Consider the following 13,418-nt stretch of genomic DNA (forward strand, 5'->3'; position numbering starts at 1 on the left):
TTTTGTAGCAACTACTAATTATCGCCCCTTCTCATAAAATCAGACAGACTTATGAAGTAAATAACCTCACTGAAGAAATCATTATGTTGTGACTTGATGAGTAATTGTCCAAAGACTATCAGAATATAAAAGGAGAATGGATGATGTTACAATTTTCATCATATAAAAGAAGGTAAATGATAAAATAGCTATACTAACTTCGATGAGTCTTCATGCAAAGATCTGTTGGTTTTTATAAGCATTGTTTTAGATACATTTTTGTAAAAGGTGCCAAAACAGGGCATGGGTGCTTTAACATAAATCAAAGTACTACATTTTAAAAAAACGTCTGAACACACTATAAAATGTACATGCTCAAAATACACACATAACAGTCTGTATTACCGTAAACACAGGAAAAAATATTTTTTGGGAAAAAAGACCAATGGTGTCAAAAAAGATCAGCAAAATACATGAGGTTCTGCAAAAACTCGCTGCATTTGCTGCAGAAAAATGTGGAATATCTACCCTGGATTTTCCATTATTCTGTCAATTTTGTTTGCTATAAAAAAGTTTTCCATTACAAAGATGAAGAAAGAAGTAAGATGGTAGGTAACTTTTACATCATAAAATGTAATGTGCTTTAAAAATTCTTCTACTGAAGAAGAGTTTGAGTTCTCCTATTAAGTAACAGTTTTGGTTCTTTCATTCCGATCAGCAGATCAGGAGGGATACAAAGGAGAGCCAATTTCTTTACAAATCCTAGGAAGAGAGGTCCTTGTTCTCCAAAGCAATATCTGGGAACTACAATTTAGAATTTAAAGCAGTTTTCCTATAGGCCCTGTCCAAAACATACAACCTATTTGGTTAGAAAATAAGTTCCTTTGGAAGTCCAACACATAAGGCAGCTTTGATTTAGTTTGTGTTTGGGGTTCATCTTTCCTTCAAATTAGATGGTGAGAAATTAAATTGAGTTTATTTCTCTGAGTAAGAAGAGCAGAGCCAATGGGAGAATCTCTTCCATTTCTGTAGATAAATAGTACAGGTTGCCCTCTTCCTACTATTCAGTTACACCTCTTTCACTTCCTCAGAGGAGGCGGCATAAGGTGCATGTGTGGGCTGAACAGACATTCCTAGTGGAAAAATCTCTGATGAAAGGCTTGAGAGGCTCATCCGCACCTGAAATAGAGCAACCATGGGGACACTATTCGAAGAAGAACTGATTGTTCCAATGCCAATTAGATCTTTACCTTGAGACAGCTATTTGAAAATACTGCTGAATTTAATAAGCCATGTGCACCACTTTTTATTGACTTCTGTCAGGACTTTGATTCAGTGCATTGAGCAAGTTTGTAGGATCTGATGATGCAACTTGACACTATCTTCCCAGGAATGCCATTGATAGAAGAGCTCTATAATAGAACGGAAAGCTGTGTTTGAGTCACAGATACACAACATGGTTTCCTATTGCCACAGGAATTCATCAAGGCTGCATTCTTTCACCATCATAGTTTGATATTGGCATTGATTGGTTGATGGACAAGATTGAGGGGATAGCTCTTGCCGTGGCACTGAGCTGAACACCATACTGCTTCAAGATTTCAAATATGTCGATCATATTCAGGGAATCGCTGCAGCTGATGGATGATCTGGTTTAACAAGAAACAGCGCACACTGGTCTGGTTATTAATCCAGATAAAACAAAGTCTCTGGCCATTACCATCAAGCAGCCTCCAGCTCCTGATTATAACCACCTCAGTGTCAACCTGTCAAGACAGAACATTGAGCAGCTGGCTATTGTCAAACATTTGGGCATTGTCATAGACAGTACAGGAGGATGCTCGAAAGATGCAGACACTAGTAAGGCAGCAGTTTTGGGCCCTTCAGTTGCCTCTACTGGGACGCTGTGACACCAAAGTTGCTGTGAAGCTGCAGATCTATAGTACTACCATTATATCATCTCTGTTGCACAGAAGTGAAACTCAGGCACTGAGAAAGGCTGAAGAAGACTAGATTGATGTTTTCGATTCTCATCATCTACATCAGCTGCTCCACATCAAGTGGCAGGAAAAGATCAGAAATGAGGATGCTGAAAGCAGAACCCACCAATCACCTCAATCAGCACAGGTTCAGTTTCAGTGGCAGTCTTGTATGGATGTATTGCAATAGAAGACTAATGAATTCCGAAATATGTATACCAAAGAATTCCACTACACATCCAGCGATCACATGGACACCAGCAGCTTCGGTAGAGTGATAAGATCACCAGTGATGGACACACTTTGAATATCCCGTCAGACCATTTTAAGGACCTAGCCAGAGATCGATCTGGGTGGTGCTCAATCAGCAAGGAGGCCAAGTCCCTTTGGGATTTGCCATGATGACAATGACAACAACATGATTTTCAGAATATCTGTGATAATTATATTATGAAGAAAATGTTTTGAATCCTGTTATTTGAATATGAATTAGGCAGCACTAATCTATCAATATAAATGCATATTCAAACTACAGCAGACTTCAATCCTTACTAGGATGGACACTAACATTAAAGCTGAGAGATATCACTTTGCAAGAACTTGTCTTTTGTTAAGGTGTACAATGTTTTAAAATGATCTCAAGAACATTCCCCACCATCATCACAAAAAATCCCATACACAATTCTTGAAGCTTCCATACTCCTAGCTTTAGTGAAACTCCACTAAAATTACTGTCATCATCAAACACCCACTTTTCTTGTTCTGAGCCATAAAATACATATCTCCCAAAAACTGATTTAGAATGACAGTAGGGTTTATTAACTTTTGTGCATTTCTCTCAGTGTAATTCCACCTGAAAGGCTTGAGATTATGCAGCTATGTATGTAAAAAGAAGCATGTTAAAAATATTTTTGCCTAATAAATTAAAATAAAGAACTATAAATGTTATGCTTACCTCCTAAATTCATTCCAGCTTGTAGACATTTCTGTAATCGGCAAGCTGGGCAGTTCTTCCTTCGAATCTTATCGATAATACAGTCATTTCTTCCTGCACATAGGTAATTGTGCTGCCCTGAATGAACCAAAAACAAAACAGAATGTTATTTGAATACCATATATATAAATATTTCCCATTCATTCTATTTTCCATCCATTCTGTAGTCATTTTGAGTTTCCTGTTAAAGCACAGAATCTCTCTTCCCATTCTCTAGCTACCTTGGTGACCTATCATGGAATCTTCCCTCACGCTTCCAAAGCAAACAGAAACCACCCCACTATAGACCGTGCTACAGGAAGCAGGACCCTGAGTTTTAATGAGGAGATGAATATTTGCATCACTCATTAGATGGATTTCTTGCCTGTCCTGTGAACAGGATTAAACTGCTTATTTAAAAATGGGTCTCAGATACACTGGGGTTGAGGTTTTTGGGAGCCCCTATAGTTTTATCATCATTACAGGTTATTTAAGACCCATAAGTACAAAGCTCTGCTTTGTACAAAAATAAAGATATAGTCCCTGCCCCAAAGTGTTTACAATCTAAATTAGAAATAGACAATACAGGGCAGATGCAATATAAACTATCACAACAGAGTCCAATCTTTTTTAAAACAAACACACTCTGAACTGCTTAATCAGTCATCTTATATGTAGTTGATTATTTCTGAAAGCTTTGCAAATAAGGTTCTGATTCACCAATGCATTACTCCAATTGTATGCAGTTATGAATCAAGCCCAAAGGATGGATTTGAATGAAGAGAGGGTAGATATTTGGTTCACAATGAATAAAAGAAAGGAAGAAGGCATGGAGATGAGGGTGTGGGAAGGATACAAAAGGATGTTCAGTTTTTCAGATTGGGAGAACTAGTAGTAGATAGTAGGGAAAAAGAAGGAAATAAGAGCAGAATTGTCGGCGGGGCAGAATCATGAAGAGTTTTTAAAATAAACACAAGATGCTTAAATCTGATGTGGAAGGAAAGAGGACAGCAGCAAAGTGCTAATGTAACACAGTCAGAGTGATGTAAGAGAAGATTATTTCAGTTGCATCCGTTTATACAGACTAGACTGGAAGGGGCATGATGCAATGTTGGGCACATCAGAAGAGGATGAGTTTGCAGCAGCTGTGGTGACAGATGTCCTGTACATATATAAAGAGGTTTTATGGCATGACTGAGGATAGCTCAGAGAAGGGGTAGAGAAAGAAATGACAGGATTTCCCAAGAGCATGGATTCAAAAGAATAGACAAAAGTCAAATCCAACACTGAGGTGGTCAGTTTGTAAAATAGACATAATAAAAGCATTAACTGTGAAGGAGAAGCATTTGGGAGAAAAGAGGACAAGTTCAGTTTTCACTTTATTGAGTTTGAGATACCAGTGAAGATGTCAGAGAGGCAAGATGGCTGGGGGGGGGGGGAGGGGTAAATGAGAGAGGTAGTTTTGTGAGTTATCACTGTAGAAAAGGTAACAGAAATATGGGAGTGAATGAGGTTATTCACAAAAAGAGTATAAAGGGTGAAGAGGAAAGGCCAATAACAACACTGCCGGAAACACGGGCAGATTGTGGCGAAGGGATGAGGAACCACTCAGGCATTGTGGTGAAGTAGTGGTCAGAGAAGTATGAAGAAAATGAAGAGTCAAGAGAACTGACTGTAGCACTGAAACGGTCAACTGTGGCAAAGGAAACAGCTAGATCAAGGAGGCCATTAGTCATGGCTAGGAAAAGCTCTATATTGGTGTCAGTAATCTAGGACTCAGGTGAACTGGGTTCTATTCCTCGCTATTCCACTGACTGGCTGTCTGACCTTGGGCAAGACTTCTGTGACTCTGTTTTCCCTCACACTCTATGTCTGTCTGGTCTACTTAGCATGTAAAGGCAGGGACCTTTTCCATTTGTTCAACACCTAGCACTGCACGGACCCAGTCTCGCTGGGGGCTGCTAGATGCTGCTGTAAGACAACAAATAAATCATCATAAAATGGTAAATTAAAAACCTAAAGCCCTAGAAGTACTGTATGCCACGTGAAGGTTTTATAAGAACTCTGATCCCTGCAGCAGAACTCTGACAAAAAGACTGGAACTTTGGGGTAGTCCATTCATGAATATATGTCAAAGAAAGAAAACAAATTAAACCTGGATAATATAATGAAACTAGGGCTGTCAAGCAATTAAAAAAAATTAATCGCAATTAATCGCACTGTTAAACAATAGTAGAATACCATTTATTTAAATATTTTTGGATGTTTTCTACATTTTCAAATATATTGATTTCAATTACAACACAGAATACAAAGTCTTCACTTACAAAGGGCATACAGTGCTCACTTTCTATTTATTTTTTATTACAAATATTTGCACTGTAAAAATCAAAAGAAACACTATTTTTCGATTCACCTAATACAAGTCCTGTAGTGCAATCTCTTTATCATGAAAGTTAAACTCACAAATGTAGAATTATGTACAAAAAAATGACTGCGGTCAAAAACAGAACAATGTAAAACTTTAGAGCCCATGAGTCCACTCAGTCCTACTTCTTGTTCAGCCAGTCACTCAGAAAAACAAGTTTGTTTACATTTGCAGGAGATAATGCTGCCCTCTTCTTGTTTACAATGTCATCTGAAAGTGAGAAAAGGCTTTCTCATGGCACTGTTGTAGCCGGTGTAGCAAGATATTTACGTGCCAGATGTGCTAAAGATTCATATGTTCCTTCATGCTTCAACCCCCATTCCAGAGGACATGCATCCATGCTGATGATGGGTTCTGCTTGATAACAATCCAAAGCAGTGCGGACTGATGCATGTTCATTTTAATCATCTGAGTCAGATGCCACCAGCAGAAGGTTGATTTTCTTTTTTGGTGGTTCGGGTTCTGTAGTTTTTGCATCGGAGTGTTGCTCTTTTAAGACTTTTGAAAGCATGCTCCACACCTCATCCCTCTCAGATTTTGGAAGGCACTTCAGATTCTTAAACCTTGGTTTGAGTGCTGTAGCTATCTTTAGAAATCTCACATTGGTACTTTCTTTGTGTTTTGTCAAATCTGTAGTGAAAGTGTTCTTAAAACGAACAACATGTGTTATAACACGAAATACATGGCAGAATGAGGGTAAAACAGAGTAGGAGACATACAATTCTCCCCCAAGGAGTTTGATCACTAATTTAATTAACACATTGTTTTTTTAATGAGCATCATCAGCATGGAAGCATGTCCTCTGGAACGGTGGCTGAAGTATGAAGGGGCATATGAATGTTTAGCATATCTGGCACGTAAATACCTTATAATGCCAGTTACAAAAGTGCCATGCAAATGCCTGTTCTCACTTTCAGGTGACATTGTAAATAAGAAGCGGGCAGCATGATCTCCTGTAAATGTATTTAAACTCGTTTCTCTTAGTGTGGCTGAACAAGAATTAGGACTGAGTGGACTTGTAGGCTCTAAAGTTTTACATTGTTTTGTTTTTGAGTTCAGTTCTGTAACAAAAAACCCCTACATTTGTAAGTTGCACTTTCACAATAAGGAGATCACACTATAGTACTTGAATGAGGTGAATTGAAAAATACTGTTTCTTTTGTTTATCATTTTTACAGTGCAAATACTTGTAATAAAATAATAATATAAAGTGAGCACTGTACACTTTGTATTCTGTGTTATAATTGAAATCAGTATATTTAAAAATGTAGAAAAACATCCAAAATATTTAATAAATTTCAATTGGTATTCTACTGTTTAACAGTGAGATTAAAACTGCGATTAATCGCGAGTAATATTTTTGAGTTAATCGCGTGAGTTAAGTACGATTAATCGACAGCCTTAAATGAAACCGGCTTGAAAATTATCTGATATTTAAATAAGCCTATTAAAATAGTAATTGAAAAGTAAAATCATAATGGGCTAACCTTAAAAGGAAAATCTGCTTAAAATATAATATGTTTGTGCACAAAATCAACCTATGTAACAGAGAGAGATATCATAATGAAGGTCATTTACGTGACCACCTCGAGAGAAATACTGTAATTTAATGCCTATTAATATATTTTCTGTCTACTGATTTAAAAATATTATGCAACAGTACTGCAAATCAGAATGAAAGTCTAAAAATAAAGTGAAAAGTAAGTATTAAAATAATGCTGAATACTAAAAGGGTGTCATTCAAAAACCTAAATTTTGATATAATTTTGAAGAATTTGATATTTTCTGCTGGAAATGTGTGTATGATTGTTCAGTACTGCAGCTTTTCAGTCTCTTGCACAATGTCCTTTTGTACAACATGGAGTACTGCAATTCCATTTTTAGGCTTTCACAGGCGGGTGCAGGCTATTAATATGACAAGTCAGCTCTGATGCTGCAAAATGAACCCCTCTGCAGATTTCCCCTGAAGGCAGTTTGTTCTACGAAATTGTACACCTGTTAAGTCAACATTTTTCATTATGGCTTTCAAAAACTGATGAGCTTAGCAGAAGTAGGTTAACATTTATGTACTTCAGGATAATTACATAGGATATATTTTGTATACGTTGTGGAAATGTTTATTTGATTTAAATCCTTGACTTACTGTTCCCTTCAAAAGACATATTCCTTCTATACCTGAATACTTTCATGAGTCAGATTTAGGATACTTTGGTTAGACTGCAATTACTACATATGCTTTCTGTTGATAAATGTTTACTGAAAGTATAATTCAGTAAAGACATATCAATTTTGAAATAATATGTCCTTGAAAACTTCAACTAATATGTGATGCAAACAGCTTTTCTTTTAAATTGCACAGAAATATCCATTGAGAGGCTCTTAAAGTTCTCAATTCCATAGGCCAATTTACTTGGATAAAAATCTAGAAATATTTTAAAACCCTTTACCTGTAGATATTCCTTTTAAGTTCCCACTTAAGTAGAAATTATACAACAAAAGAATGCAAAACCCTCTACATCAACTCCCTATGCATAATTGTTTATTTTTAAATAATTAATAGAACTGTGTTTAGATATATTTGCAACTAAAACTGTGGCATGCTAAAAAAAATCCCTTAAGATGTGACACAAACCAACAAAAGCAAGGCAATTCAAAATTATATCACTATTAAATGTAATATCTTATATTTATATAGCACAACTCTTTCTCAAGTATCCCTAAAAAGCTTTACAATTGATACATAAATTATTATACCCCATCCCACTCCCTTCTTCCCTTTGATTTCAATGGGAATTAGGTGAATAGGCACTTTTGAAAATCCCACCAGGTGCCTATCTGCATCTTTAGATGCCTAAATGTCTTTGAAAAACTGGCTCTTTCTACCTTCTTTCTTTCTTTCTCTCTCTTTCTCCTGATTTTCCAACTGCCCTTCTCATTATCTCAGCCTCTTCGCTCTGGCTACTCCTCCCTTCCCACCCTCTTTCCCTCTCTGAGTTCTGGCCTCTGACACATGAAGAGGCAACTGGCCCCTTCACTGAAGTGCCACTAGGGCCACTCTGAGTGCTGCGAAAGGTCAACTGAGCCACAATGGTTATTGAAACAGCTGTGTTTTAAAGTACTTTTGTTTCATGTATTGTAGGCTTTGTTTGTTTATTTTTTAATTGGGATGACAGGTAGGGAAGAAAGGAAAAGGAAAAAAAGAGGAAGAGAAATAGGCACAGCTTGTCACCCATTCAGCCATGATAAGCAGGCTGGGTTTTGTAGCTATTCTGGCACAGGTGAGTCTTTTGGAGAGATTTGAAGGAAGATAAGCTAGTGGTTGTTTGGATATAATCAGGGAGCTTTTCCCATCCATAAAGGACAGCTGGCAGAAAGTGCAGAAGTGTTTAAGGGAGACGCTAACTTGTGGGTGCCTGGGAATACTGGAGAAAGCAGAGGTCAATAACATAATAGGTTACTAGGTCATCTAGGCTGAGTGGGAATAAATTATGAAGGACCCTAAATATAAAGACAAGAGTTTGTATCGGATGTGGAAGTGAAGATGGAGCCAGTAGCGGGGCTCCAAGAGGGTGCTGATGTAGTCATAGTAATAAGCCAAAATGGTGATTTTAGGAGCAGCATTCTGAAGACACATGAAGAGAGCAAGATTGCATCCTTGATGGCCAGAAAAGAGAGGTTGCAGTAATCAAGATGTGAAATTATGAGTAGAGCCCTGCAAATCTCTGGATATCCGCTTTATACCCGCAGATATTTGCATCTCTGGATCATTTTTGTGGATTGCGGATCGGATGCGGATGCAAAAGTGGTATGCCTGCAGTGCTCTAATTATGAGATTTTGGCTGAGAAAATAGAGAGGAAAGGATAGCTTTGAGAAAAGCACTGACATTTAGAAACAAACTCAACATGTGCAATAAGTGAGAGGACTGAGTCAACAATAGCACCCAGATTATGGAACTGAGTGACTAGGAGGATGGTGCTATTGTCCAAATGATAGAGAAAAGGGAGAAAGCAGGGCTGGCAGGGTGGGAGATCATAAGCTCCGTTTGTGCCATACTGAGATTAAGATGACAAATGGACATCTATAAAGAGATATCAGGAACACGGGCCAAGACACTAGACTGGATGAGGGGATAGAGTCGAGAAGGAGATTTGTGAGTCTTCAGCATAACTATGGTAGTTAGAGCCAGGCCTGCAGATAAGAGTATCTGGAGACAGGGAGTAGAGGAAAAGAAGGGGACCAAAGAGTGAGCGTCTCAGGGACACCCACAAAAAAGGGGAGAGGATGACTCAGTAGACAAGCCATTAAAGGAATGATCATAGAGGTCTGAGGAGAACAATAAGATGACAAACACAAAAGACAATGAGGAAAACATTTCAAAAAATAAGGAGTGGTCCATGGTATCAAAAACTGCAGAGAAATCAAAGAGGACAATGATGGAATATAGGCCCTAGGTTTTGACCAGAAAGAGGTTATTTTAGAGTCTTCAGAGCAGTTTCAGTGGAGCACATAAAGTGGAAGTCAGATGGGAGAGGGTCAAGAATGATATTGGAAGAATGGAACTACAGATGACAGTGATAGTAGAGAGCATATGAGTTCTGAATGGAGGAAAGAAGAGAGATTAGGTGATAGTGTGCAAGAGAGATAGGGTCAAGGCTAGGATGCTTTAAAACAGGGGAGACCAAAGCATGCTTGTATTGGAAAGGAAAAGAACCTCATGAGAATGATAGCTTGAGGACAAGAGTTAAACAGCGGATGAGAACAAGGGTGAGGGAGGACAGAAGATGAGATGGGATGGGGCTATCTACTTATGCATATAGAATGTGTTATACTCATCATGTGTTTATGGTATATAAACACCTTGTTACATTCAAAATGAGTCTAATCCCCGGTTCTCTTCTTTCTTCAGGGTTAATTTTTTATTGAAATTTTGAAAAGTTATGTCAAATAAGTTCATTTTACAGTTTGTCCTGAAAGCAGCAAGATGTAAGGTCATTTTTCACTCTTGAAAGACAGAGTCCATATTTAGGGCCAGCCACTGAGAAAGCAGGGTCTTACACTCCTGATTTTACTCATATGTTTGACAGCTGCATGATTCCTGAAGACAGAAGCTGACATGAGAGGTCATGATCCTTAAAAGAGAAGTTCTCTTATATAGGTTTTGGTGAATTTCTTGTATGGTTTTCAGAATTAGAATGGAGACCGTGAATTTGCTTCCAGGCTCACTGGGGAGTCAGTGATGTAAACCTGTGTTGCTACAGATGGGTTGTTTCATTCAGAACTAACTGACACTTTTTCAAGGTTGCAGTTTTCTTTCCAAGGTGAACTGGAATAAGCAACCTTAGATATCACAAAAGCATGTAGTATTATGGCCAATCAACATCTAACAGGATAGGATGCAACTTCCTGCCCAACCACAGGTGGAAGAAAACACTTAAAGAAACCATAGATACTAGAGAATCCTACAGCGGTGAGGATTCCAGAATACCTTTGGGGCTCTGGACTATTTTGATGATCTCAACAGAAGACAGCCTCAAAGGAAACTGATGTAACTGAGGTGGCTAGATCTTTAAAGCATATGTCTCTTCCCCAAAACAAATCAGTCTGAGTTTAGCTTAACTCAGCTCTTCTTTTTATTCAGTTTACTCAGCCAATAGTGGGTGGGGAAATAAGAGAATAGGAATCAAATTCTTGTTTCCCACATAACAATGCAGTAAGGTAAGAGTAATTTTTAACAAATGCCATTATTGAATTTATACATAGGTAATCCTTGTTTCACTTAAAATAGTTAAGACAAAATGCCTGGAAAGTTAAATGTTCAACATATAAGATAAAGAGGTACCACAGGGTTACTTATTAAGAAGAATGTAATAGAGTTGTCACATCAGAAGTATAGCTACCAGAATCACTTTGTTTATAGTTCTCAAGTTTAGATAACCGAGACATATAAGATGTACATATTCATGCAAAATATGCACTGTGATTCTTCAAGTGTGACAGGGTGAGTTGAAAATAGTTTCAGACTTGTGAATTTCCTGGATTTTTTCAGTTCTATACGGCACAAAACTGAACGGATATTCTCATTTCCTGCAATTTGTTCTGTCTTACTCTCCTATTATATTTCCTTGAAGAAACAAAATCCAGTAGCAAACAGAAAGGCCAATTGCTACTGATCCAAAGAGTTACAGCACAACTAAAACTGCTGAAAACTTAACACCCGTGGAAATGGTGGCATATTCCCCTCTTTAAAACCTAGTATCCTGACTAATGACTGATCCTGCGAAGTGGTATGCAAGAACTTCAACAGGGCTCCTCAAAGGTGCAGGGATCTGCCCACATGCATCACTGTGCAGGATCAAGGCCCAATTACTTTTTTAAAATTATAATTGGGAAAAGGCAAAATAATTAAAGTTGGTAAAATTTTCCATGTTTTCATTCTCCTTCTGTAACATTATATTTTCTTTTTTCAAAGACTGAGCAAAGACATGCACAGAATGTAATTATTTTCCTGGATTTCTTCTGCCTCTAGTCTCAACTGGAACTTCTATAATATTCAAAGAATGTTCAGTTTTGTTGAAACCAATTGGAAAATGTTTGCTTTATCTAGCTCAGTAGACAAAAAGTTTCCTTCTTCTGTTAAAGCTGCAGATTTCATTGCAAGATCTCTCAGAACAAATACAGAGAAAGTTCCGAAACTGCATTAACTACAACTTATAAATCAACAGCGGGGAACCTTGTCTGGTCCAATAACAGAGATGAGGTGATCAAGAAGGCTGTGCTGGGGCTAGGAATGTGATGAAATAGGGGTCGCAAGAGAATGACTTCCCCTTGTCTTCTGCCTCCGCACAGCATAAGAGAACGGAACAGAAAAGTACACTTCCAGCAACAACCCTAAACTGCACCTAGGGGACAAGAAAGAGCAGAGCAGAGGCTCTCTTCCTCCTCCCACCTCCCCAAAACAACCATTTTAAAAGATGTCCTAATCCAGCAGCACAGCTAAAAGCAACATCAGTATAGTCCATAATCTCCCTCCTTCACATATGGAATACTTTAATTTCGGCTACAGATTTCATTTTACTAAAGGTGGGCAAAATTGACTTCTCCCTCCACAAAGCAAGAGAGATCAGACTTTCTGTTGGGAACTAATCAACGGATCTGACGAAAGAGGGAATAGAATTTGTCTCTAGAACCCCTATGTTGCATGACTGCAAAGCATCCCATCTGCAGCCACTATTCCCGTCTTTGGACCAGTATAAGGGCTTCTGCCCTCCTCTCATTCTTCATCTCTAAGTGTGTTTGGCCACTGGATCTGTATAGAATCTAATAGCTTCTTCTCAATCACTGCAAACAACCCAAGCCCCAAGTGAAAAGTTTCATGGTACAGAGTAGGTTATGAAAGCCCGCAAACACCAACCCCTGCACTGGCAGGCATCAGTGGTGTAGAGTGCCTTTCACAGGATCTCCATAGTGAATGAATTTCATCCAATGAAAAGTGCTTTTTACCATGTGAAATTTCAGGGCTTTATTCTCCTCTCACTCACACTAGTGTAACTCCACTGACTTCAGTGGAATTACTCCTGATATATACTAGTTTAAGGGAGAGAGGAGAATCAGGCCCACATTATCCTGGGCTCAATGTATGTAGTTCTATATTAAGCTTCCCCCATTCCCATTAATTAGCTCTATTTACTAAATAGACTGAAGCAGCTATCTCCATCTCCTGTAAGGCTTTAGCCTCTCAGTTTTGCACAGATTTTGGTTCCCATATTAATTCTGAAACTAGGTACTGTATTATTTATCCAGCTGAATGGAAGAGAATGAAAATGTGCATGCTAAAAAAAATATCAATGAAACATAGAATCATAGACTTTAAGGTCAGAAGGGACCATTATGATCATCTAGTCTGACCTCTTGCACAACGCAGGCCACAGAATCTCACCCACCCACTCCTGTAACAAACCCCTAATTTATGTCTGAGCTACTGAAGTCCTCAAATCGTGGTTTAAAGACTTCAAGGAGCAGAGAATCCTCCAGCAAGTGACCCGTGCCCCACGCTGCAGA

General features: G+C 38.3%; 1 protein-coding gene across 2 annotated transcripts in view; it reads right to left on the reverse strand.

Moving 5' to 3' along the window:
* The window catches only part of NR3C2 (nuclear receptor subfamily 3 group C member 2), a 261,892-nt gene that overhangs the window by 57,496 nt on the left and 190,978 nt on the right, over window positions 1–13,418 (reverse strand). For both annotated transcript variants that reach the window (XM_074950972.1, XM_074950971.1), the window contains exon 4: window positions 2,914–3,030. In XM_074950972.1, the coding sequence (XP_074807073.1) occupies window positions 2,914–3,030 (117 nt within the window). The remainder of the gene's footprint in view (window positions 1–2,913; window positions 3,031–13,418) is intronic.

This window comes from Natator depressus, chromosome 4 (assembly GCF_965152275.1).
Source record: "Natator depressus isolate rNatDep1 chromosome 4, rNatDep2.hap1, whole genome shotgun sequence".
Lineage (NCBI taxonomy): Eukaryota > Metazoa > Chordata > Testudines > Cheloniidae > Natator > Natator depressus.